We start from the raw sequence: 27,490 nt of genomic DNA on the forward strand, positions 1-27,490 counted from the left end.
ATAATTGACAGAGAAGGATGGCTCATTACCACGCAAGCAGGGAATGAAGGCTAGGAGGACCCTCATGGTGAAACCATCACCGGACTCCAGATAGCTAACATTCTAGGCGTATAGTGCTCAGCAAGAGCTGTTGATTAGAAGCCCTACACCTGACTTCTTAGAGCCGCCACCCATCAAGAGTGAAAACATTGTGGTAAGGAGGACATGGATTACTTTTCTTGGACTGGCAAATAAAACATAACTAAGGCGAAGTATGACATTTTATTGCAATAAAAAAAAAAAATATAATATGCTGGAATCAAGCCAAACATGTTACTTATTAAATAATGAATCATTTTTGATTCCGCGGAATACAAATAATTAACGACTTGTGATTTTCTAAAGATTACACATCGAGAAACGGTGCCTAATGTAGGAGCCAGGGGATGCATACCTGTAACTCTGCATCAGCTTTCTTGGCAGGACTATCTTCCTCAGCCACTTGGTTTTCTGCTGGCTGACCTTCTGCTGATGTCTCATCTATATTATTCACTTCATCTTCTCTTTCCTCTGTTCCCTCAGCCGAACCATCCATGTTGTCTGTACTCTCCTCTTTAGGCTCCATTTGGCTTTGAGATTTTTGCTTCCTGAGCCATGGCGGCAGGAATCGGGATAACCCTTTGCTTTCATGTGCCTCCTTTTTCTGTTTCCCTGGACTCTTCTCTCCAGGGCTGGTTGGGGAACACGGGGATTCTGTTACGTTCCCTTGCTCTGCCTCTCCAGGGTTATCATTGACAGAGCTGTCAGCAACCTCTTTGATTTCTGCAGGCTGCTGGTCCTGCTCATTTGGAGTCCCCGATTGGTCATTTGGTATCTCAGCCTTTTCAGAACCGTTTACTTCAATACCTGTAGCTGCTTCACTTGTCATGGTCTCAGGTTTTACTGTAATGAGATGGAAGATGGCTGCTTAATCTCAGGAGCAAAATAGACATATTACTTAAACAGTAAATATTATAAAAAGACACTTGAAAGCTTGAGCAGTGGTCATCCTCATGGGAGACACAAGGTGGCTCTCTTAACAGGTCATGGTCTGATGAAGATAATTACCGAGAACGTAAGCAGAAAGGGAATGGAGGAAGGAAGGATATATATGCTGAAGAATAAGAAAAGGAAATTGGGGGCCCACACTCAGTGACGCAAACACACTCTATCCATGATCACCATATGACAGAGGGTTATTTAAAGAACCTCAGTCTCCTGAGGTCTAAGTGGGCTTCAAAGAACTATGTACTGCCTGAGTGAATGCTGCCCATTCTCATGGAAATATAGAATAGACCAAATTACCGACTCATGAAAACCTAACAGTCTCCGGTGGCCACTGGCCAGATCCACTTTTGGCACACTTTTCGTTTACTAAGTGCTCATTAGATGCTACACCCTGGGAGAGAACATACGCCTCAGTAAGCATCAGGCAAAAGTCATTGTCACACTTTCTAAAGCACAGCTTAGGTTAATGAGGTTCCTACTGCGAGCTTTCGTACTTGGGTAGTACTTGCCACACTACAACCACCGTATTCTGGTGGGAAACTGGAAAAGGAGAGTACTAAAAAGCACATTCAAAAATAAAACCCTGTATAACAGGTCAAAATGGGAGTGCTTTACAGATCCTCAGAATAGAAAAGTGGACAATATACCACACGTGTCGGATGACTTCCAGTTTAAAAACGGCTAAGGCTAAAATAGTAGCTGTCACCACTCCGGACATGTCTGTTAATATTCCTTGTATTCCCAATTAAACAAGTCCAGAACATCTTTTCTCATAATGCTGTGTTGTGCCATTCCCACCCATGACCCAAACTCACAGCATCGTAACAAGTGTTCCTGCCTAACTGCGGGTCAGGGTCACTGTACTGCACCATGACTACAGTTCAGTAGACCTGCAGTCAGACAGGAACACACAGCATCAAATTATGCTGCGAGTTTGGGTCACAACAGCAGTGTTCAGTCAGCGAATACAGCCGTCACACTGAGTGTGCTTCCCAGATGGAATATGCTCATGTGAAACAGGGCATTCTCAGGTTTCCCATAAAAAACGAATCACATTTTATGGCATGGCGACACGGGCCAGGAGAATTTCTGGATTTGCTGCAGTAATTTCTCAGATTTTGCAGCAGATCTCCCCATGCATTGCATGGTTTAAAATCCATACCACAGGTCAATTTCTCCTTTTGTAAAATGATCTACCCCTTTGATACTTTAATACGCTGTGGATTGATTTAACCACCACCAATTCCTCTGCAGAAAACCCACAGCTTGCCCACCACGTGTACAGTTCATGTAGTTGCTCCAATATCGTGACATGCTGACAATGGGCATGGACTAGTACAGACATTAAAACTTATTTACTAAGGTCACTTCCTTATACCACCCAAACTATTCTCAAGCAAACTAGCAATGGTGTCCCTGGTGGTGAATCTGCAAAGTAAAGGGCACGTCCACATACGGATGTGGTCACACATGCTCAGTTCCATCCTTTAGCTGCCACCAGCCACATCTACTGTTAGAAGCTGTGACACTAACAGGGAGAGAGCAGTAGCAGACAAACCCCCAGAGCTATGATAGTGAGAAAGCTGCTGGAGGAAGGACACACACCCTGAGCGGTAATAGGGAAAAGTCGCAGCAGAAAGGACATGCCCTCTGACCTGTGATAGGAGGAGGGCCCAGAAAAAAAAAAAAAAAAAAAAGAAAAGGGGACAAACTCCTGAACTGCCAGCTAGAAATAAATCTAGCAGAATAAATGATGCAATGAAAAGGGGGAGCTCTGGATCCATGCGAGGCACAGGTCTGGTTCTAGCTTTGTTGAGACTCATGTACTACAGGATGTTTTTTTTTTTTTTTTTTTTTTTTAACAACGCACAAACCATTAAGCTAAGATCACCTTGTTACGATGTTCTCCACTTATAACAGTAGTAAACAGGTCATTTTAGCACCAGTTTCCAAGCACGGATAAAAATGAATGTTCAACAGCCTACAGACAAGGAGCCAGGAAATCATCAATTCTACCAGATAAGAACCCAGCTGAAAAAGCTTTATTCCATCCGAAATCCTGAAAAATGACTCTGGGATGGAAGGATTCTGTGGGAATGAGGGAATGTGGTCTCACAAAGACATGCCTAACTAGGTAAACTCTTGGGAAGCATGAAATATTCAAGATTCCCAGAATGAAAGGTTAAGTGTGGTCTCCCCTTACTGCGCCGCATGCCTCTCCAGAAGCTTGCAGCGCGGTGTCTACAGCTGTAAAAACCTACAACGCTATAAATAAAGCTTGAAAGAAAACTACTAAGGGGGTCATTTATTAAGACCGGCGTTTTAGACACCGGAGTTAGGTAGAGGCGCCAGTCTAAATGTAAGCCAGCTTCCTATATTTAGACCATTTTCTATGCCTAAACCTGGCGTGAGCAGGAAAAAGTCGCAAGGGACCTTTGTGCCGCAATCTGAGCCAGAAATACTCCTAATATAGGCGTGTTTCTGGTTAGTAAATGGCCCTCTGTGTGTTGTAGAGTCAACCTAAAACTCTCCAATCAGGACTTCTACCTGAGGTTACTGGAGAAAACTAGCGGGCCTGAGGCTACTTTCACACTAGCGTTGTTTTAATCCGGCGTTCAATTCCGACACCGGAACTGCCCGCCGGATCCGGAAAAACGTGTGAAAACGGATTACATTTGAATCCTGATCAGGCTTTCGATCACAATGGAAAAATGCATTGGAAAAAACGGATCCGCCATTTATGGACTTTAACTTTTTTTTCACATTTTTCGGGTTTAACATGCAAAAGCCGGATCCGTTTTGACTGAACACATGGGGCCGGATCCGGCGTTAATGCAAGTCAATGGGAAAAAAGCCTGATCAGGCGTTCAGTCAAAGTGTTCAGGCTTTTTGGCCGGAGGTAAAAATACTGCATGCTACGTTTTTCTTAAAAGCCTGATCAGTCAAAAAGACTGAACAGAAGACATCCTGATGCATCCTGAAGGACTGACTCTCCATTCAGAATGCATTAGTATAAAACTGATCAGTTCTTTTCCGGATTTGAGCCTCTAGGACGAAACTCAGCGCCGGAAAAGAAAAACGCTAGTGTGAAAGTACCCTAAGGCTGTGTAACAGTGTGCTATAAGAGCGCTCACCAACCGTTTTTTTCCACATTTTATTTAGGCCATCACTAAGGGTAATGTCGCCCACAGCCCAATGAAGGCTGAAAAATAGCAGCACCCTGCACTGTGTATCCCGTGCGGCTGAGGCTACACAGTGACTAAGAGCTCATTCAGTCGATCGTATGCTGTCCGCAAAAGTGCAGATCCATATATATTTTTTTATTTATTTTTTTGCGAACAGTTCAGCATTTTTGAGGATCCATAGATTTTAATGGGGCCATGGCAAGTTGAAATGCACATAGACGCCATCGGTCTGGAGCCCACATCTAGGGTTTATTTCCCAAATAGAGGGACTTATTTTGGAGGAGACATCAGGCTGGGGAACTGAATCACCGTATCACCACCGGTCTGTCTCTCTTATACCATGGCATCCCTTGAAGAACCAGTGGCAATACTGGTGAAACGCAGCATTGAGACGGGACTTTATGTTACTAGTGGCTTCTTTGGGACCTTTTACCCTACAAGAAAGTCTGCTTTATTGGATTTATTTTTCTATTACCTTTTACTTTTGGGAAGAACAGCCAATCTTGAGGTTAAGGGCAGGAACTTAAAAGGGTTTAGCCACAGAGAGGTGGGGTTGCCCCTTTTGGGGTGGGTGCTCTGCCTGTAGGCAGGGAGAGACCCAGGGATAAAGAAGGGATATACAGGTTATTCTCAGAAAACCTGGATCTGGAGTGATGATGGCGACATGCCGTATACTGAAAAACTGTGAATATGAAAGACATCTTTGATCCCACTCTCTAATCTTATCACATGTCAACAAACCGTGAGATCCTATATACCGTATATGCCGGCGTATAAGACGACTGGGCGTATAAGACGACCCCCAACTTTTACACTGAAAATATAGAGAGTTTGGTATATACTCGCCGTATAAGACTACCCCTTTTTCAACACACAGCAGTACATTACTGCATCCCACCACCATCCTTGGGTACCTCTGCCATCCCTGAATGCCACCACTAGGGATCGACCGATATTGATTTTTTAGGACAGATACCGATAATTTGTGAACTTTCAGGCCGATAGCCGATAATTTATACCGATATTCTGGGAATTTTCATTTTTGAAAAAAAAATAAAAATTCCCACAAATCTGCTGAAAATTAATGTTTATTGTTAATGTGTATTTTTTATTTTTTTTGTAAATCTTTCTTTTTCATTTATATTTTGGTGTTTTTATTATTATTTTTTTTAACTAACTTTTAGCCCCCTTAGGGACTAGAACCCTTGTCCTATTCACCCTGATAGAGATCTATCAGGGTGAATAGAAGCTCACACTGTCCCTGCTGCTCTGTGCTCTGTGCACACAGCAGCATGGAGCTCATCATGGCAGCCAGGGCTTCAATAGCGTCCTGGCTGCCATGGTAACCGATCGGAGCCCCAGCATTACACTGCTGGGGCTCCGATCGGAGGAGCAGGGGAGAGGGAATCCTGTGGGGGGGCGCACTGCGACTGAGGTGGGGGGGCCCTATGCGCCACCACTGCTTAATACTGGGGGGGAGGGGGGGCGCACTGCGCCACCAATGCTTAATACTGGGGGGGCTTGGGGGGGAGGCGCACTGCGCCACCAATGCTTAATACTGGGGGGGGGCGCACTGCGCCACCAATGTCTGATACTGGGGGGCTTGGGGGGGCGCACTGCGCCACCAATGAAGCTTAATGTCTAATTTATTCATATACAGGAGGCGGGAGCTGGCTGCAGGATCACATAGCCGGCTCCCGACCTCTATGAGCAGTAGCTGCGATCCACGGCACCTGAGGAGTTAACTACCGCAGATCGCAGCTACCGCTCATAGAGGCCGGGAGCCGGCTATGTGATTCTGCAGCTCCCGCCTCCTGTATATGAATGAATGATAGATTAATCTTCATTGGTGGAGCAGTGGCCATAGCTCCTCCCCTCCTCCTGTCCCCTGTCCTTACATTGGCGGCAGCGGCAGCAGGAGCAGCACAGGGGGAGGAGACACTGCTCCTTCTCCCCTGTGCTGCTAAGGGGAACACGGAGAGCGCTGTCAGCAGCGCGATCTGTGTTCCCCATACACTATCGGAATATCGGCAAAATAAATGCCGATACCGATAGTGTTCAAAATCCTGACTATCGGCCGATAATATCGGTAAATCCGATAATCGGTCGATCCCTAGCCACCACCATCCCTGGGTACCACTGCCATCCCTGCATCCCACCACCATCCTATGGTATCACCACCATCCCTGCATCCCACCACCTTCCTTGTCCTCCCTCCCTGCCTCCCAGACCCTAAACATGTGCCACCTATACCCTGAACATGTTTTTGTTATGTTATTCTTCATATTCACATATGCACATCTGCGCCGCACTTAGATACGCCGCACGGAGATCTCGCACATGCGCAGGAGCGAGCAGCTGTGAGGATCCCGTGTATCCACGCTCACCGCATGAAATCTCGCACATGCGTAGGAGCGAGATGCGAGCGGCCGGGAGGATGGCGGTACAAGGAGCATACAAGGTACAGAGCAGGGGGGAGGCATACAAGGTACAGAGCAGGGGGCGGTATACAAGGTACAGCGCAGGGGGGGCATATGCCGTGGGTTACATCGCAGCTCGCAGCTGCTGGGGATACAAGGCAATAGCCCGGGCTCTCTCTGTTGATAATTCAGGCATCCCGGCACTGCAGCGCCCGCCATATAAGACAACCCCCCACTCTAGAAAATATTTTCTAGGGCTCAAAAGTAGTCTTATACGCCAGTATATACAGTAGATGCTGTATTGTAGGACTGCTAAGAATTTAAGACTATTATGTATAGGGGTTTTCGTATGATATTTTAGTGAGTATTTAATAAAAGGTATATTTTAAAGAAGGGAGGTAAATACTTTAGTTTTTTCAAGTATAAAGACAAATTATTTGCTTTGCGGAGCTGTAGAACGGAAGAAAAGGGCCCCACAGAAGTCAATGGGTCTGCATCTAATCCACAAAAAAACGGATCCGCATTTTTGAAGACCGCATACGGCCACCTGAATGAGCCCTAAAAGTTACAATAATTATGTAAAAATCAATACTGCAATGCTACTTCTATATCTCCTTACAGCGGACCGTCACCTCTCCTGACATGTATCCCCCATGTAATGATTCTGCAGCATCTAATCTTATCACTCTGTGAGGTCGCATTCTTTTATTATTAGGAGTTTATGAATTAATTACCAGCAGTTTGCAATGAAGGTCCATTTGGGTGTTAACAGTAGGGGGGGTTGTCCCTGTACAGTCTGACACTGGCAGCACCGATTGGATAGTCTTGGTAACACCCAGATGGACCTTTATTGCAAACTGCTAGCAATTCATTCTTAATGAGAAGGGACACACTCCCAACTGGTAACACCCATCTGTACCTTTACTGCAAGCTGCTGACCATTCATTCATAACTTCTAGTAGAAATAACAGAGGAATTACACAACATAGAGCCATAATAATAGAGGGTCTAGATTTGGTATTACATAGGGACGACCTATCAGGAGAGATGACAGGTCCTCTTTCACTTCTAACAGGAATAATGAAGGGGAAAGAAGTTACAAACTGTCTTACAACAATCCCAGTTTCCACTACAAGATTTACGTCATCCTTTAGTTACCACGCAGCCAGAGTCGTCAGGACAAGTCATAGGGGAGCCCCCAGGACAGAAGACAATTTAACCTAAAACGTTTGGGAGCCATTTCACAGGAAACCTCACTTCCTCAATGACAAGAATCTATTACATCATTTCTTCTCAGATAATTATTTTCCTGCTTTGTTGGCACACACATTTATCATAGATAATTACAAATTTCCACTTAAAGAGGGCCTGTCACCACTCCTGACATCTCCGTTTTAGGAAATAATTGTATTTCACATACAACTACCATTCCTCTGTTATTCCTACTAGAAATTTATGAATAAAAAGGTACAACTGGGTGTTACCAGCTAGGGGTGTATCCCTGAACAGTTTCACACTAGCAACACAAAGTGATCAATGTCAGACTATGCTGGTAACAACCAGTTGTACATATAGTCATAAATAGGGATGAGTGAAATAGACTTCAGATGGTAGCTTGGAACTGAACCCGAATTCAGTACAAAGGTTTTTTTATAGTAGAAATTCCTTTACGAAGTTATTACCCGAAGTCTCGTGAAATTTCGTGAACTAATAACTTCGGCTCATCTGAGCCAATACATTCTAAGGGTACTTTCACACTCGCGTTTTGTGCGGATCAGTCATGGACGGATACGTTCAGATAATATGACCGTCTGCATCCATTCTGAACGGATCCGTTTGTATTAGGGATCGACCGATTATCGGATTTACCGATATTATCGGCCGATATTCAGGATTTTGAACGCTATCGGTATCGGCATCTATTTTGCCGATATTCCGATAGTGTATGGGAACACAGATCGCGCTGCTGACAGCGCTCTCCGTGTTCCCTCAGCAGCAGCACAGGGGAGAAGGAGCAGTGTCTCCTCCCCCCTGTGCTGCTGCTGCTGCCGCCAATGAAAGTACAGGGGACAGGAGGAGGGGAGGAGCTATGTCCACTGCTCCACCAATAAAGATGAATCTATCATTCATTCATATACAGGAGGCGGGAGCTGCAGGATCACATAGCCGGCTCCCGACCTCTATGAGCTGTAGCTGCGATCTGCGGTAGTTAACTCCTCAGGTGCCGCGGATCGCAGCTACAGCTCATAGAGGCCGGGAGCCGGCTATGTGATCCTGCAGCCAGCTCCCGCCTCCTGTATATTAATAAATTAGAGATTAAGCTTCATTGGTGGCGCAGTGCGCCCCCCCAAGCCCCCCAGTATCAGACATTGGTGGCGCAGTGCGCCCCCCCTCCCCCCCAGTATCAGACATTGGTGGCGCAGTGCGCCCCCCCTCCCCCCCAGTATTAAGCAGTGGTGCGCCCCCCCTCCCCCCCACCCCAGTCGCAGTGCGCCCCCCCACAGGATCCCCTCTCCCCTGCTCCTCCGATCGGAGCCCCAGCAGTGTAATGCTGGGGTTCCGATCGGTTACCATGGCAGCCAGGACGCTATTGAAGCCCTGGCTGCCATGATAAGCTCCATGCTGCTGTGTGCACAAAGCACAGAGCAGCAGGGACAGTGTGAGATCCTATTCACCCTGATAGATCTCTATCAGGGTGAATAGGACAAGGGTTCTAGTCCCTAAGGGGGCTAAAAGTTAGTTAAAAAAAAAAAGTTACAAAAAAAATATAATAAAAACACCAAAATATTAAATATAAATGAAAAAGAAAGATTTACAAAAAAAAATACACATTAACAATAAACATTAATTTTCAGCAGATTTGTGGGAATTTTTATTTTTTTTTCAAAAATGAAAATTCCCAGAATATCGGTATAAATTATCGGCTATCGGCCTGAAAGTCCACAAATTATCGGTATCGGCCCTAAAAAATCAATATCGGTCGATCCCTAGTTTGTATTATCTGTAACATAGCCAAGACGGATTTATCTTGAACACCATTGAAAGTCAATGGAGGACGGATCCGGTTTCTATTGTGCCCGATTGTGTCGGTGAAAACGGATCCGTCCCCATTGACTTACATTGTGTGCCAGGATGGATCCGTTTGGCTCAGTTTCATTAGACGGACACCAAAACGCTGCAAGCAGCATTTTGGTGTCCGCCTCCAGAGCAGAATGGAGACTAAACGGAGGCAAACTGATGCATTCTGAGCGGATCCTTTTCCATTCAGAATGCATTAGAATTAGGTCCGTTTTGGACCGCTTGTGAGAGCCTTGAATGGATCTCCCAAACGGAAAGTACAAACGCAAGTGTGAAAGTAGCCGAATCCTGTACGGAGCGCCCGCTCCATACAGTATTCTAGCGAAGCTTTATGAAGCATCCAAAGTCAATTCGCTCATTCCTAGTCATGAACTTCTAGGAACAGTAATGGAGGGACAGCAAAATAGAGTTATATGAAAAGATGCTCCAGAATTGTTAGGCATTTTGTTGGGGATTGTTATCCGCCATGTTTTCCACTGAAGAATCCTTTACCCATTGAATTGAATGGAGAGACTCAAAGAAAATCTGCACCATAATAAATAAATAAAATATGCTGTTTTTCTGGCGGAGTGCACCCCTATTGTACAGGGTAGCAACCCCCGGCACTCCAGCTGTTCTGAAACTACAACTCCCATAATCCTCCTTTCATTTCCATGGGAGTTACAAGAACAGCCAAGAAAGTGTGCATGCTGGGAATTGTAGCCGAAGGTCGCTAATCCCTGGTACAAGGACTGCAAATAGAGGGGACAGGTCTTTACCCATACTTGTGCAGCGCTATACTGGCTATACATACACATTGGACAAACCCTGGCCAAACCTCACTCCCTCTGACCGCAGATTCTGAGGAAAGAAGGACCGGGACGTCCCTCATCCACCTTCCCCGCTGCAGGGCCAGCTTTAGCAAGTTCCCAACATTTTACAAGAGTTTGTGTCTGCAGGTCGACAGACATTATACGAGATACCCTAAACTATAGCGGCTCGGCTGTTCTTATTTATAAAATGGGGAACCATTTACTGCTGTAGCGTTTTACCTTTCTTAGAAAATTATACATGTATTAACGGCCAGAATACATATCCCCCATTATAGATAAGAACGGTGCAGACTGGAGTAAAGGAGTTGGAGCCGAATACCACAAAATGCGTAAGAATAAAAAAGATCCAATGTAGGAAGAGTGTCCTTGTCTTCAGCAGCATCCAACGTGGTAGCAGACTACGGATTGCTAAGGCTACATTCACATCTGCAGCAAGTAAATCCAGTAGTCTGTTCCGGCAGAGGAATAAACTAATGGTTTACCGTATTCGGCATAGATGGACCCCAGGTCCCCATTCTGCACGCAGCGGCATTTGTCCGGCAGAAAGCTGACATTTATGGCGGATACCTACCAGATTCCCTTATAACCAATGGGGATCCGGCAGTGTGCGGCTGGGTTTCCCTCCTCCTGTATTCCCATGACTCCACCCTCTGGTGCACTTCATATTGTGCTCCCGCACTGCTGAGCCTCTTCCATTAGTATAGCCTCTTACTCTGAACTATGGTGCAGGGAGCTCAAAACATCCCATTTTGGGCCAGTAAGTAGTGAGTGATTGTGTGGGAAACTACAGAATTTTTACTTTGTACTGCACAATTTCAATAGAAGTTTTGTACTCCAGAACTCCCCTTTAAGATACACACTAGGGATAAGCAAATGCGATTACACTGCTGGGCTCCGATCAGAAGCTGCCACCCTGGGGCCACTGCCACCAATGGTTTAATCGTGTGGAGGTGGGGGGCCCGCAATTAATATAATACTTGGAAGAGGCGGAGTAGAAGGGAGGGACTGTGGCCATTGCGCCACCAATATAGTTAATATGCCTGAATACAAAACGTAGCCTGCATGTGCCGGCCATATCCCATACCTGGCCTCTATTATTGCGCGCCGTGATCCGCCGCAATTAACCCCTCAGGACCTGAGGGGTTAATTGTGGTAGATCACAGCGTGCAGTCAGAGACCAGGTATGGGATATGGCCGGCACATGCAGGCTACGTTTGTATTCAGGCATATTAACTATATTAATTGGTGGCGCAGTGGCCACAGTCCCTCCTCCTCCTACTCTCTGTTCTCATTGGTGGTCAGCAGCAGCCGCACACAGTGGGGAAGGAGGGACTCCATCCTTCTCCACTGTGCTGACTCAGGATCACAAGATTGGCGCATGCCATGTTCTACCGCGATATGGTGATATAAACAAAATCTCTAGAGTTGGCCAAATTTATATTGTATATATCGCATATAGTCTATATCACCCACCCCTACTTCGTATGTTTCATCTGAAGTAGGTCATGTGCCCCTGCAGCAGCATGGTGTTTGCAAGTCGTTTTGAAATAACTCAGCCATTAGGATAGATTGTGCAAATCAATGACATTGCTGAGATTAACTTATAGCAAAACGAAAGGGAGCTTATTATTAAATGTATGCTGCCTTCACTGAGGGTAGAATAAAGTAGTGGCGTGTGGATTTCATCATTTAATAAACTTGGCAGCATGTGCCAGAGAAGAGTCACAGTTATTCAGGAGCTCCCGCCCACTTGCTGATGATTGACAGGTTATATTCTGCCACTACCTGTGAAGAAAATACAAAGTGGTGGCAGCGCTCACAACACTGACCCTTTGGCTCGGCTTGGTATGTGGGATCCGTATTCCAGAACCGATATAAAGATGAAGAGGGCTGAGCACTATGTCCCTTTGTTTCGTCAAAGGTTTAGTTACCCTTAAAGACAATAACAGGCAAACGGATTCTCCCACTCTATTCAACACAATGACAAAACCAGTTGCTCAGCTTTGATCAGAAGCTGAAGCTTCACTATAGCTGTAGAGCTGTATGTGAAAGACTACTGAAAACAAGGACAACTAAAAGAAGCAAAAAAAAATAAAAAATGTTAAAATAAAAATGTAAAGCAACAGACTATATGAGAGGTTAAAAAGCTGTGTCAGGACCTACAAATAATTTATTGTTCTCACATCATGCCCATTGTATGCTTTTTAGCTTGGCTCCAATAGGGCAGAGCTGTCATCTATGACTACCGTTTAGCTACCGTGCCTTGGGGAGTCTGAGGTAGTCTTAGACACACCCCCCTCTCATCATTGGCTCAGGGTCCCGCTTTCTCCCCTCCAGCGATATATGTATGCTATACACAGCATCCAATCATAGGCTCAGGACTGAGAGTGCAGATTCCTATTACAGCAATAATGATTAGAAAAGTACAGACTGCTACACGATGGGGCAGATTCAGGAGAAAAAAAAAAAAAAACTGGCTTAGTTGTCCATTGCAACCATATTACACCTTTCATTTGTCAGAAGTCCTTTGGAAAATGAAAAGTGGAATCGGATTGGTTGCTATGGGCAACTAAGCCAGTTTTCCTTTGCACCAGTTTTGATAAAACTGAGTGGGGGGGGAAAAAAAAAAAAACAAAAAAAACCAATCAACTCTCCACAAACATATTGAGCCCAATAAGTCTTACAAACCGGGTGGCTGGAGAGACACTTAGATAAACTAATGTACGTATCTAGGCTTTAGAATCCCCCCCAATAAATGCACGACCCATTGCTCACCTAGTGCCCCACTTAGCAGTGGTACGAAAATAATTTGGAAATAAAAGATTCATCCATGAGGAACAAGCGTCAGACTCTGTACACACACTACAGGTCCACAAACTTATAGACGCATGCTGTAACATTCCCATACGCTTCTGCTGGGGAGAAATATATATATATTTCATAGAAGTCAGTTAGAGGAAGCCAAACCAGTAGGGTCCCCCTGAAAATAAAGGACCCCCCCACACACACACCTCCTCTTTTTCTGATTGATTACAAGACAGGCAACAAGCAGATGCATGGTGTTAACCTACATATCAGTTACACATAGACATTACTCTCTTCATCAGTCCGCTGAACCATTCATGGTGGGTATGGACCATCACAAAGTTTATGGACTGGAAACCATCCCCAGAAAACAAATGTGTGCATGCTGTATCCATGCAGTGAACTCACCGTATGCAATGGCAGCAGACATCAGTACCATAACAGAAATACAGAGGCTGCATGCTGTCCCTAGGAATCCACAAAGTCCCACAGGAGAAGACAAAGCAGTACAACACTAGTGAGGAACATGTTTCTACCTGGATCACGTCCTTCTAGCTGCAGACTGGAGCTCGCAGACTGCTGGGCACACTAGCCAAAGCCACTCCAAGTTGAATGGGAAACCTAATGAACGAGGCAGACCCCACCCAAGCACTAACATTGCTGGAGACAGAGGAGGAGGAAAACAGCATTCATAGAAGTTCACAATTCACCCAAAACATCATGAAGCTAATCGCACGGTCTGCTTCTCCTGATGGATGGACATGGGGCTCACTGTGATGGAATAACATACACAGCATATACATGTGGAATGATTTCAGCAAACATTCTTCACCCAAGGCTGACTTCACGGCAGGGGTAAGAAATGTTAACCTCTCAAGGACAATACTAATTTTGACATTTAGGGCAACTGGCCAAACACCATACTTTATTTTAAAGAAAAATAATAATTATGAACACTACTGTCACTACTAGTTAGGCTAGGTTCACATCTGCTGCACTTTTCCGGTATGGGAGCAAGAAAATGGAAGTGCCAGATCACATGCATAACAATGGCATTCTGCCGGAAATCCAAGTGGAATCTGTGACCTCTGCGACAGATGTGAAGCTAGCCTTATAACAGGTAGTAAATATTTATCTCATATCTACGTAGGCTATAGACTACATAGATAGGAGATCTCTGAAGTGCAGTCCATATAGAACTACATGTGGGATTGGTTTATGCCAAGAACATTTCCAAGAACGGTTTTGGCTTTGTGCCAGCTAACATGCCAGACAAACTTGGCTATTGCTGCAGTTATCAAAACTCACCATTATTCAAGTTTTCCATGGTGAAGCCAGCCTTAGCCTCATGCACTTTACCATATTACACATCCATATGCTAGATCCATGGTTTCAAATACTTAAGGCTTCGTTCACATCACCGTTCAGCCTTTCCGAAATGGGGCAGGAAAACGGAAAGGACGGATTCAGTACATAACTGAGCGGAGACAAAAGTTGTGCATGCAAAAAACGTTTGTCTCGGCTTCAAAAATCTTCTGAGCGGAAACCTAACGGAACCCATTATATATTATGGGGCCCCGTGGACTCCGTTCGACTCAGTTATGTGCAGAATGCGTCCTTTCCGTTTTACTGCCTCTAAACAGGGCAGGAGAACGGAAAGGCTGAAGGGTGATGTGAACAAAGCCTTATTCACACATCAGTAATTGTGAGACAAAACCAGGATTAGCGCCTCCACGGATATAAGGGAGAGATCTGCACCTGTTCTCAGCTCACAATCACTGATGGAAATCAATGACCGAACACCGACGTGTGAAAGAGGCATAAGTGTGAAAGAGGCATAAGGCTGAGCGTAGTCCTGGTGGCACTATACAGCAACATATTAACGGCCTACGAGTTCATGTATAGCATCTGAGCTTTGCAGGAAGGGTGATCACTGCAAGCACCAGAAGCAGACAGAGGTGGTCAGATTCACCATAAAGATTATTGCACACAGTCGGGATGTGCTATAGAATAACCCTAAAAGGGTTTTCCAGGACAAAAAAAACAAAAAAAAGTTCCACGTTAATACAAAAATTCTAAAAAAAATACCCAGTCAGGTGCTGTAAAAATAAATAAATAAATAAAAACCGTGCAAGGTCATTTTTTGGTCACCTCACCTTACAAAAAGTGTAATATCGAATGATCAAAAAGTTAATGTACCCCAAAATAGTACCAATGAAAACATCACACCATCCCGCAAAAATGAGCCACCACATAAGACAATAGCCCAAAAAATAATATGGCCGTCAGAAAATGGCAAAATAAAAATGCCCCTGCGTCTTATGGGGCAAATACTAATAAGCACTTCCATTATGAAAGCGCTCATTAGTACCAGAAAGCGGTAAAGGCTCTGTTACTCATCGCTTACTGCTCCTCGGCTGTGCTGTGGCTGCGCACAGCGTAAGGGTGCTCTGTGACCTCACGTCGTGCGCGCCAGTTCACAGCACAGCCTACGGCAGGATGAAGGGGATCAAGATGTAGGTGAGGAGCGGCGGTATCTGGAGCAGGAGAGGCAAGTTTTTTTTTTTTTTTTTTTTTTAAATACACGAGGCAATATGGGGCTGCTGGGGGCTGACCTGGGGCAATATGGAGCTGCTGGGGGATGATTTGAGGCAATATGGGGCTGCAGGGGGATAATCTGAGGCAATGGGGGATTCTGGGGACTGATATGAGGCATGGGGCTCTTATCTGAGGTCTGATTGAGGGTTATTCACATTGGGGTCTGAGCTGAGGTCCGACTGGTGGTCTTATTAACATTGGGGGTCTGATTGCTAGTCTGACCTGAGGTCTAATGAAAAAAAAAAAAATTCTAATTGTCCGCCTCTAAAACATAGGCGAGTCTTATATTCACCTCCATTTTTATTGAACTCTTGTGGAACACCTCAAGGGTTAACAAAGTTTGCAACATCAGTTTTGAATAATTTGAGGGGTGTCGTTTTTAAATGCATTTTATTTCTATTACTTAAGCTCCTCAAAATCACTTTATAACGGAACTGGTGCTAACAAAAAAAAAAAATATATATATGGTTTTGGAAATTTTCTTGAAAATTTGAGAAATTGCTTCTAAAATTCTAGGCCTTCTAACATCAAAAAATAAAATAAAAAATATTACATTTACAAAGTCATGTCAATAAAAAGTAGACATATGGGGAATGTTGACTGATAACCATTTTATGAGGTATTACTATCTATCTTAAAAGCTGAGAAATTCAAATTTAGAAAATTGTGAATTTTTCCAAATTTTGAATAAAAAATATTGACCCAAAAAAAAAATAAATGTTAGAATCTGTTGTTAGACAAGTGCTGGAACAGCCAGCTAGATGGTCATAATGCTAGTGTGAAACTAGCCTTAGCAAATGAAGACAATAAAAGCCTTGGGGAATCATGGTTGCTTCCAATACTTCCTTTCACTGGGAGACTATTACATTCCATTGGATTGCACAGGAATGAGCAGCAGTATGGTATCTGCCACATCTCTGGAGAGTCAATGCTGGGAACGGCGGCTGGATGCTCATGCCACATGTGCAGAAAAGCAGCAGCATCCAACCTCTGTTCCCAGCAGTGCCTCTCTGCGATCGAGCTCACACACCCCGAAACGCGGTGTCGATAAAAGATGAATACTTTATCTGTGCCTAGGGTCGTGTCTTGTGCCTACCGATTATCCATCTAGAGACGTGGCAGATACCATACTGCTGCTCATTCCTTTGCAATTCTTCTCCCCACTTGGCCACTGCCTGCACCGACTCTCCACCACTATAAAGCCTTCTCTGGGGTTGTGCCTAGTCACGGACAACAAATACAGAGTGAGCAGACTACATACCCCACCAGGGTCCTTTCACTACTACATACTTACCCTACAAGCGCCTTCTCCTTTCTATCTTTCTCTGCTACATTCTATTGAAGACCTTGCCAATCTATGCATTAGAGGAAGTGAAATGACCCCTATGCAAAATGACTGGTGAACGAAGACCCAGAACGCTGAAAATGCATCTAAACAGAGTATCCAAAGGGGAGTAGGGTATAATAGAGCAAATCACTAATTCTATAGCCAACCACAAAAACAGAAAGCGTACACAGGTTGTCTGGTCTCAGGGTGTTGACGAATAACAAAGAAGGCTGTTAACCAAAAGTTAGTTCTGCCAACACCTATCTCCTTGTACTTTCTCATAGACCAACAATCCTCGTACCTGTTATGATGGGGAATCGGGAAGTTGGTGACGTCTAATATGTATGGGCAGATAAATGCTGGTCACACATACGAGACAACTTTGTGTTGGACAAGCTGATTTCTCCATGTCATGATTAACAAGATGAGCAGCACTTATCTTGTGGAAGAAAGGATGAGGCAGGAAGTCAGATGCCAGTCTTCCTTAACATGAAGTCTCCATATACACTACATTTTTGGTCGGATCAAGCTAATATGTATGGAAAGATTTTGGTTTTATTCTTTACTAACTACTAGGTGGCTATGAATGAGTAGAGCAATGAATGAGCTAACGGATCAAACAGTTTGGACCTTCCATAAAACCAGTCACCCTGTAAGTAAATCAAACCTAGGCAGAAGAGACCAGCAGCAAATAAGCCATCTAGTCACCCTCTTTTCCTTATTTGCAGGAGACGAGGAGAAGGAAAAGTGAAAAAACATAAACCTATATAACTAATGCCCAGTCAGGTAATGGCAGCACCCAGTTGTCAATTTAGTCATGCATTTTCAGGAGGAGCAAAACAGGGATGACAGGTTCCCCCAAAATGGTTATTTCCTGGGATATACAAGTCAGTGCTGAAAAGCAGACATATTTAGATAGTTCCACTAGAGAACTAAACTTGTGAGAGATAAACTACATTAAACTGGAATAAAGTTGTTTATTAAATTAGATTAAACTGTAGCGGCTACAATGCGACATTTGGAAAATTATGGGGTTAGATTTAATATACGGTACATAAAGTCACCTTAATAATCCAGCTTGTTGTAATTGCATGTGCTTGTCTTCTCCTGTGGAGAAAAAAAAAAAGAAAACACAATTAGATTTTAAAAATAAATAAAAAAATAAAAAAAAGAATAAAAATACCTTTTGCTTGCAACTGTTTACAGTGCCACAATTCTAAAAAAATTGGGGTAAGGGAGCAGGTCACCTCCTATTGCATCCCTAATCCTCGCCCTAACTCCTCACCATAGGAGATGACCTGCTCACTTATCCCAGTCCCTGGCCTAGTTACCTTTCCCACAGGGTCCACATTTTACAGTGGGGAGTTTCCCCTACTCCCCACCGTGACAGTATGTTCCACAAGGTGGCCCTCAAGGACTGGGCAGATGGTAAAGGCCGGGCAGGAGCACAGCTCCAGCACACAGCAAGGCTGGAGGGACACTCAACCCAGCCAACAGGCAAAATAAACCTAGTGGGCACCCCCACTAGCTAGATAATTAACACCTCAGGCACCAGACAGGGAAGGCCCCAGGAGAAAGGAGGAGGCACCTACATGCTGCAACCACAACACGTTGCCGCTGGCAACAGCATGCACGGCAACAGTGTCACGGCACACACCACACAGAGGCCGTGACACCACCCTGGGCTAGTTTGACAAAAGGGAAGGCCGTATGCCATCAGTTTTTTTGTGACGGACAACAATAGGAGATGTTCTATTTTTTTTTTTGTAGGGCTACGGGACGGACATACTGATGCGGACATCAAACGGAACAGACACGGAAACAAACAACGTTCGTGTGCATGTAGCCTAAGGCGTGAATATGAACATACCCTAAGAGGGAAGAGGCGGCATGCACTTTCTAGGATCACACACAAAGATGATCAGGCAACCTCCATGCAGTCAATATCCCAGCACGGACCAATCTGCATTCAGTGTCACCAATCCTTTCCTCAATAGGAGGGAAGGAATCATCTTTCAAGAACAAGATCCATAATAGTGTGACCTGAGGTCTAATGAAAAATATTTTTTTCTGATTTTTCACTTTTAAAACCTAGGTGCGTCTTATAAAGCGAAAAATACGTGTTTTTTAAATTATTCTTATGGAAATAAAGGTGTTTGGAGAAGTGTCTGATTTTTCTGCAGCCCATCTGTGAGTGCAGCTTATCACAACAGGAAACAGCTGTAATGCCAGACAACTTATGGACACGAGTGTGGCCAACCTTATTCACTAATCCTGGACGGCCACTTTAGTCATCTCTGTTTCTCATGATGATGATGATGATGATGATGATGGGCATGTATGCAATTTGTATTTAAAACTGAGGTTTACAATATCTCAAAGTGAATCTACACCAAATACACTTCAATTGTCAATCTCTTAAAAAACAAAAATATGGAAAGCTGCAGATCGCATCTATGCCCTGAAAACAGTCTGGCCTACACTCATGTGAACAGTATAATGTGTGGATAAAGTACACCATAAGAATGGCTGCTGGAACTGCCTGCCGGATATGTCTAAAACGTATGCAAACTGATGGCATTTGTCAGACAGATCAGAATCCTGATCAGTATGACAAATGCATTGAAATGCCGGATCCGTCTCTCTGGTGTCATCCGGAAAAACAGATCTGGCATTTATTTTGTTTCACATTTTTTGCAGTCTGAGCATGTGCAGACCACAATGCCGCATCCGTTTTGCCAGAACACTCGGGTCGGATCCAGCATTTCGAATGGGAAAATAAGTCGGATAGAGCATTCCGGCAAATGTTCCGGAATTTTGGATGGAGATAAAACCACAGCATGCTGCGGTATTATCTCTGTCCTGAAAAGGCAAAAAGACTGAACTGAAGACATCCTGATGCATCCTGAACGGATTATTCTCCATCCATCCAGAATGCATGGGGATAAAACTGATCAGTTATTTTCCGGTATTGAGCCCCTAGGACGGAACTCAGTGCCAGAAAATAATAAGGCTAGTGGGAAAGTACCCTTAGTGGCCAGTGGGAAAACTGCAGGAATTTATGGTTTTTAGATACTATAGAACTAGAACTATAGATACATGGAAAAAACTTTTAAAAATATGTTAAATCCAAAAACATGATTTAAACAACAGGTCACTGTCTCATGACACATTTAAGGACCAATTCAGGTTTGAAGCAACTGGGGGGCTTACATAATAGAAACTATGCATAAATGGTCCCATTTTAGAAGCTACCCCCCCCCCCCCCCCCTTTTTCACATAATTAAAAACCATGTTTAGAAACGTTGTTTAGGTGTTCCACATAAATTAAAGCAAAATGGAGGTGAAATGCAAAAAACTGTTTTGCAGATTTTGCATTTTAAAAAGGGAACCAGTCACCTAGAAAATGCATATTAAACCACCAGCATTACCTTATTGCAGCCTGTAGCATAATTATAAAGCTGTCTGTGTCTTTGCTGTACTATGCGCCAAAAGTCTGAAAAAAAACTGGCCCCCTTTCCCACCCCTTAGCATTTAATTGAAAGGATGTCCAATTCCGTCACTGCCAGGCGCTTGAATGTAGTCTCACACATGCTCAGGCTCTAGTGTACGCATGCCTGAGCCTCTGAAACTACCTCAGAGCGGAGGGAAACAGTGCGCAGGCATTGTGGGGACACAGCGCACGTGCAAGACTACGTTAGAGCGTTCAGTAGTGAAGGAATTGGAAATCCCATCAATGAAACACTAAGAGCTGGAAAAGGGGTGCAGTCCGCTTGACTTCAGGGGAGAAAGCCGCTACCCGCTTGACTTCAGGACTTTTGTTTATATATCACGGCCAGTTGGATAAAAGTATTTTTTAAGTCATGCAGAAAAGACAGACACCTTTATAGTCATGCTACAGACTACCAATAAAGGTACTGCTGGCGGTTTAATATGCGCTTTCTAGGTGACAGGTTCCCTTTAAAATACACACTGCCTGGCAGAGTTGATCATGATGATTAAAATGACTATTAGGGTTGTCACGATACCAAAATTTTGATTAGATTTCAATATCATGAAAAAAGTATTGCGATCCTCGATAACAAGCGAACAAAATAAACACACAAAAGGCATGGAGCATTATAAATCATGTTAATGCTCCGTGTCTCTGCTGTCCGGAACGGGGCTTGGCTCTCTTTCACGCAGCGGAATATCCGCACGGCATCTGCTCGTGTAAGAGGGATCTTTTAATCCCTTGTCCTATTCACCCTAATATAGCTCTATGAGGGTGAATAGGACTTTACACTCTCCCTGCTGCCCTGAGCATAGTACACACAGCAGCAGGGAGCTTACCATGGTACTCACGGCTTCAGTAGCGTCTTGGCTGCCATGGTAACCAATCCCCCCCCCTTTCCCCCAAAAAAATAAAAAAATAAAAAAAACACGATTACACTGCTGGGGCTCCGATCGGAACTGCCACTGCACCACCAATGAGGAGGAGGGGAGGAGACCCTGTGGCGACTGCCACCAATGAAGATAATACTGGGCCCCTCCATTAAAAATTAATGGGTCCGCACTCGTTCCGCAAAATTGCCGAACGGATGCGGACGTGTGAATGGTCTCTAAGGTTGTACAGTTTTCTTTTTCCAACCCAACTTTTAAAAATCTTCCCATCTTGCCCAACACAAGGCAATTATAGTCATGATATAAAATCACAAAAATATATGTTCGGTCTTGACACAGTTGCCCTTTTTTGTGTTGAAAGGCAGTGTTTTTCTGTGGATGTTGGCTACAAGCTGAAAACTCTCCTCGCGGATGCAGACAATCTTTGGAACTTGTACCTTTAGTACAACAAGAGAACTGGATTGAAAAGGTCAAAAAAACAAAAGCATTCTCTTCTTCATACTTGGCTCCAACATTTGTGTGGAATGTCAACATAGCTGCGCCGTGATGAACAATGCTGGATGCTCCAGAGACAGGAAGAGGTCTTCTTTCTCCACGCTGTCCGTTTCAGCTCAAGTTCCCAAAGGGCAAAGTCACATGGAAGCATTCTATCCAGTAGGACCAATTCTACTGGTATAACATTGGAAACAACTCTTCATAACAGCAACCGTGTGCCTATGAAAAGGCAGCCCATGTGTTTTCTAATTTGGCCAAGGTAGTGGTCTCAGAGCGACAATAAATACAACTCCAAGAAAGGTTAGCGATGTTTGATGCATTTGTTCTAAAAGCCAGGAGCGAATTCTGAAGAGATGAGCAAGTATAACAGAACTTCTAGGTCTCTTCTTTCAGCCTAATCCTATACAATCCAATACCCCAATTCCAAAAAAAGCTGGGGCGCTGTGTAAAATATAAATAAATGTAACTAAAAACAGACTGTAAAGATTTGCAAATCGCAGATTCATACGTTGTTCACAATAGAACTTAGAACACATCGCAGATGTTGAAAGTGAGACATTTTACCATTTTAATGAAAAAGAATTTACTCATTTAGGCTACTTCCACTTATGTTGTTTTCCGGTATTGAGATACGGGAGAGGAACTCAATACCAGAAGAAGAAAAAAGCTTCAGTTTACTCCTCATGCATTCTGAATGGAAACGGATCCGTTCAGGATGCATCAGGATGTCTTCCGTTCCGGCAGCATTCGGTTTTGTGACCGGCCATAAAAACAAAAAAAATAAAAATAAAGATTCAGCACAGAAAACAATGTAAGTCAATGGTAACAGATCCGAAGCATAAAAAAAAAAAAAAAAAACACACATATACCACAACAACACAGATGCATCCTGAGGTGCAAAATAAAAACAGATCCGTTTAACCGCTACAGGACCGCCGTACGCAGGATTGCGTCCTGCCGGCGGCCCTGCTTTTCTGGGTGGACGCATATACGCATCCTCCCGCGATAGCAGAGATTTCCTGTGAACGCGCGCACACAGGCGCGCGCGCTCACAGGAACGGAAGGTAAGAGAGTGGATCTCCAGCCTGCCAGTGGCGATCACTCGCTGGCTGGCTGGAGATGTGATTTTTTTAACCCCTAACAGGTATATTAGACGCTGTTTTGATAACAGCGTCTAATATACCTGCTACCTGGTCCTCTGGTGGTCCCTTTTGTTTGGATCGACCACCAGAGGACACAGGTAGCTGTGCAAAGTAGCACCAGACACAACTACACTACACTAAACCCCCCCCCTGTCACTTATTAACCCCTTATGAACCACTGATCACCCCATACAGACTCCCTGATCACCCCCCTGTCATTGATCACCCCCCTGTAAGGCTCCATTCAGACGTCCGTATGATTTTTACGGATCCACGGATACATGGATCGGATCCGCAAAACACATACGGACGTCTGAATGGAGCCTTACAGGGGGGTGATCAATGACAAGGGGGTGATCACGCATATAGACTTCCTGATCACCCCCCTGTCATTGATCACCCCCCTGTAAGGCTCCATTCAGACGTCCGTATGTGTTTTGCGGATCCGATCCATGTATCCATGTATCCATGGATCCGTACAAATCGTACGGACGTCTGAATGGAGCCTTACAGGGGGGTGATCAATGACAAGGGGGTGATCACGCATATAGACTTCCTGATCACTTCCCGGTCATTGATCACCCCCCTGTAAGGCTCCATTCAGACGTCCGTACGATTTTTACGGATCCATGGATCGGATCCGCAAAACACATACGGACGTCTGAATGGAGCCTTACAGGGGGGGTGATCACCCATATAGACACCCTGATCACCCCCCTGTCATTGATCACCCCCCTGTAAGGCTCCATTCAGACGTCCGTATGCGTTTTGCGGATCCGATCCATGTATCCGTAAAAATCATACGGACGTCTGAATGGAGCCTTACAGGGGGGTGATCAAGGAGTCTATATGGGTGATCACCCCCCTGTCATTGATCACCCCCCTGTAAGGCTCCATTCAGACATTTTTTTGGCCCAAGTTAGCGGAAATATATATAAATTTTTTTGTTTGTTTTTTCTTACAAAGTCTCATATTCCACTAAGGCTACTTTCACACTAGCGTTCGTCGGTCCGCTCGTGAGCTCCGTTTGAAGGGGCTCACGAGCGGACCCGAACGCAGCCGTCCAGCCCTGATGCAGTCTGAATGGAGCGGATCCGCTCAGACTGCATCAGTCTGGCGGCGTTCAGCCTCCGCTCTGCTCGGACAGGCGGACAGCTGAACGCTGCTTGCAGCGTTCGGGTGTCCGCCTGGCCGTGCGGAGGCGTGCGGATCCGTCCAGACTTACAATGTAAGTCAATGGGGACGGATCCGTTTGAAGATGCCACAATTTGGCTCAATCTTCAGGCGGATCCGTCCCCCATTGACTTTACATTGAAAGTCTGGACGGATCCGTACGAGGCTATTTTCACACTTAGCTGTTATATGCTAAAATAATGCAGACGGATCCGTTCTGAACGGAGCCTCCGTCTGCATTATTATGATCGGATCCGTTCAGAACGGATCCGATCGAACGCTAGTGTGAAAGTAGCCTAACTTGTGTAAAAAAATAAATAAAAATCTCACATGAACTCACCAGACCCCTCACGGAATCCAAATGCGTAAAATGTTTTAGACATTTACATTCCAGACTTCTTCTCACGCTTTAGGGCCCCTAAAATGCCAGGGCAGTATAAATACCCCACATGTGACCCCATTTCGGAAAGAAGACACCCCAAGGTATTCGCTGAGGGGCATATTGAGTCCATGAAAGATTGAAATTTTTGTCCCAAGTTAGCGGAAAGTGAGACTTTGTGAGAAAAAAGTGAGACTTTGTGAGAAAAAAAAAATATATATATCAATTTCCGCTAACTTATGCAAAAAAATAAAAAAAATTCTATGAACTCGCCATGCCCCTCATTGAATACCTTGGGGTGTCTTCTTTCCAAAGTGGGGTCACATGTGGGGTATTTATACTGCCCTGGCTTTTTAGGGGCCCTAAAGCGTGAGAAGAAGTCTGGGATCCAAATGTCTAAAAAATGCCCTCCTAAAAAGGAATTTGGGCCGCTTTGCGCATCTAGTCTGCAAAAAAGTGTCACACATGTGGTATCGCCGTACTCAGGAGAAGTTGGGGAATGTGTTTTGGGGTGTCATTTTACATATACCCATGCTGGGTGAGATAAATATCTTGGTCAAATGCCAACTTTGTATAAAAAAAATGGGAAAAGTTGTCTTTTGCCGAGATATGTAAAATGACACCCCAAAACACATTCCCCAACTTCTCCTGAGTACGGCGATACCAGATGTGTGACACTTTTTTTAGCCTAGGTGGGCAGATGGGCCCACATTCCAAAGTGCACCTTTCGGATTTCACCGGTCATTTTTTACAGATTTTGATTGCAAACTTCTTCTCACACATCTGGGCCCCTAGAATGCCAGGGCAGTATAACTACCCCACAAGTGACCCCATTTTGGAAAGAAGACACCCCAAGGTATTTTGTGATGGGCATAGTGAGTTCATGGAAGTTTTTTATTTTTTGTCACAAGTTAGTGGAATATGAGACTTTGCAAGAAAAAAAAAATCATCATCATCATTTTCCGCTAACTTGTGACAAAAAATAAAAAGTTCTATGAACTCACTATGCCCATCAGTGAATACCTTAGGGTGTCGACTTTCCGAAATGGGGCCATTTGTGGGGGGTTTCTACTGTCTGGGCATTGTAGAACCTCAGGAAACATGACAGGTGCTCAGAAAGTCAGAGCTGCTTCAAAAAGCGGAAATTCACATTTTTTTACCATAGTTTGTAAATGCTATAACTTTTACCCAAACCATTTTTTTTTGACCCAAGCATTTTTTTTTATCAAAGACATGTAGAACAATAAATTTAGCAAAAAAATTATATATGGATGTGGGTTTTTTTTTTGCAAAATTTTACAACTGAAAGTGAAAAATGTCATTTTTTTGCAAAAAAAATCATTAAATTTCGATTAATAACTAAAAAAGTAAAAATGTCAGCAGCAATGAAATACCACCAAATGAAAGCTCTATTAGTGAGAAGAAAAGGAGGTCAAATTCATTTGGGTGGTAAGTTGCATGACCGAGCAATAAACGGTGAAAGTAGTGTAGTGCAGAAGTGTAAAAAGTGGCCTGGTCATTAAGGGGGTTTCAGCTAGCGGGGTTGAAGTGGTTAATTCTGGTATAGAAATCTTCTGCCGCATCTCAATACCGGAATTAACAAGTATGAAAGTAGCCTTAGAAGGAATCTCAAAAAAATTTGGGATAGAGGATAAAAGGTTGGAAAGGTAAGGCTACTTTTACACTAGCGTTCAGAGCGGATCTGTCTGAGACGGATCCGTCTGCATTATATTGCAAAAAAAATTCTAAGTGTGAAAGTAGCCTCAGACGGATCCGTCCAGACTTTTACATTGAAAGTCAATGGGGGACGGATCCGTTTGAAAATTGAGCCATAGTGTGTCATCTTCAAACGGATCCGTCCCCATTGACTTACATTGTAAGTCTGGACGGATCCGCACGCCTCCGCACGGCCAGGCGGACACCCAAACGCTGCAAGCAGCGTTCAGGTGTCCGCCTGCTGAGCGGAGCGGAGGCTGAACGCTGCCAGACTGATGCATTCTGAGCGGATCTGCGTCCACTCAGAATGCATTGATGCTGGACGGATGCGCTCGGGGCCGCTTGTGAACCCCTTCAAACGGAGCTCACAAGGGGACAGCCGAACGCTAGTGTGAAAGTAGCCTTAGGGCTCTTTCACACCTGCGTTATTGTCTTCCGGCATAGAGTTCCGTCGTCGGGGCTCTATGCCGGAAGAATACTGATCAGGATTTTCCTAATGCATTCTGAATGGACAGTCCGTCCTTCAGGATGCATCAGGATGTCTTCCGTTCCGGAACGGAACGTTTTTTGGCCGCAGCAAATAGCGCAGCATGCTGCACTTTTTGCTCCGGCCAAAAATCCGGAACACTTGCCGCAAGGCCGGATCCGGAATGAATGCCCATTGAAAGGCATTGATCCGGATCCGGCCTTAAGCTAAACGTCGTTTCGGCGCATTGCCGGATGCGACGTTTAGCTTTTTCTCAATGGTTACCATGGCTGCCGGGACGCTAAAGTCCTGGCAGCCGTGGTAAAGTGCAGTGGGGAGCGGGGAGCAGCATACTTACCATCCGTGCGGCTCCCGGGGCGCTCCAGAGTGACGTCAGGGCGCCCCAAGCGCATGGATCACGTGATCGCATGGACACGTCATCCACGCGCATGGGGCGCTCTGACGTCATTCTGGAGCGCCCCGGG

At 44.6% G+C, this 27,490-nt stretch overlaps 1 protein-coding gene across 6 annotated transcripts in view; it reads right to left on the minus strand.

The window, feature by feature from the left end:
• The window catches only part of EPB41L2 (erythrocyte membrane protein band 4.1 like 2), a 175,886-nt gene that overhangs the window by 109,937 nt on the left and 38,459 nt on the right, over positions 1 to 27,490 (minus strand). For 4 of the 6 annotated variants that reach the window (XM_044292260.1, XM_044292258.1, XM_044292257.1 and 1 more), the window contains exons 1-2: positions 13,735 to 13,873; positions 434 to 921 (exon numbers count right to left, since the gene is read on the minus strand). In XM_044292260.1, the coding sequence (XP_044148195.1) occupies positions 434 to 921; positions 13,735 to 13,765 (519 nt within the window). In that variant the 5' untranslated portion in view covers positions 13,766 to 13,873. Of the gene's footprint in view, positions 1 to 433; positions 922 to 13,734; positions 13,935 to 18,315; positions 18,359 to 27,490 lie in introns of those variants that run through there. The other 2 variants (XM_044292255.1, XM_044292256.1) reach the window with 2 other exon arrangements.

The sequence above is a fragment of the Bufo gargarizans genome, chromosome 4, assembly GCF_014858855.1.
Source record: "Bufo gargarizans isolate SCDJY-AF-19 chromosome 4, ASM1485885v1, whole genome shotgun sequence".
Taxonomy (NCBI): Eukaryota; Metazoa; Chordata; class Amphibia; order Anura; family Bufonidae; genus Bufo; species Bufo gargarizans.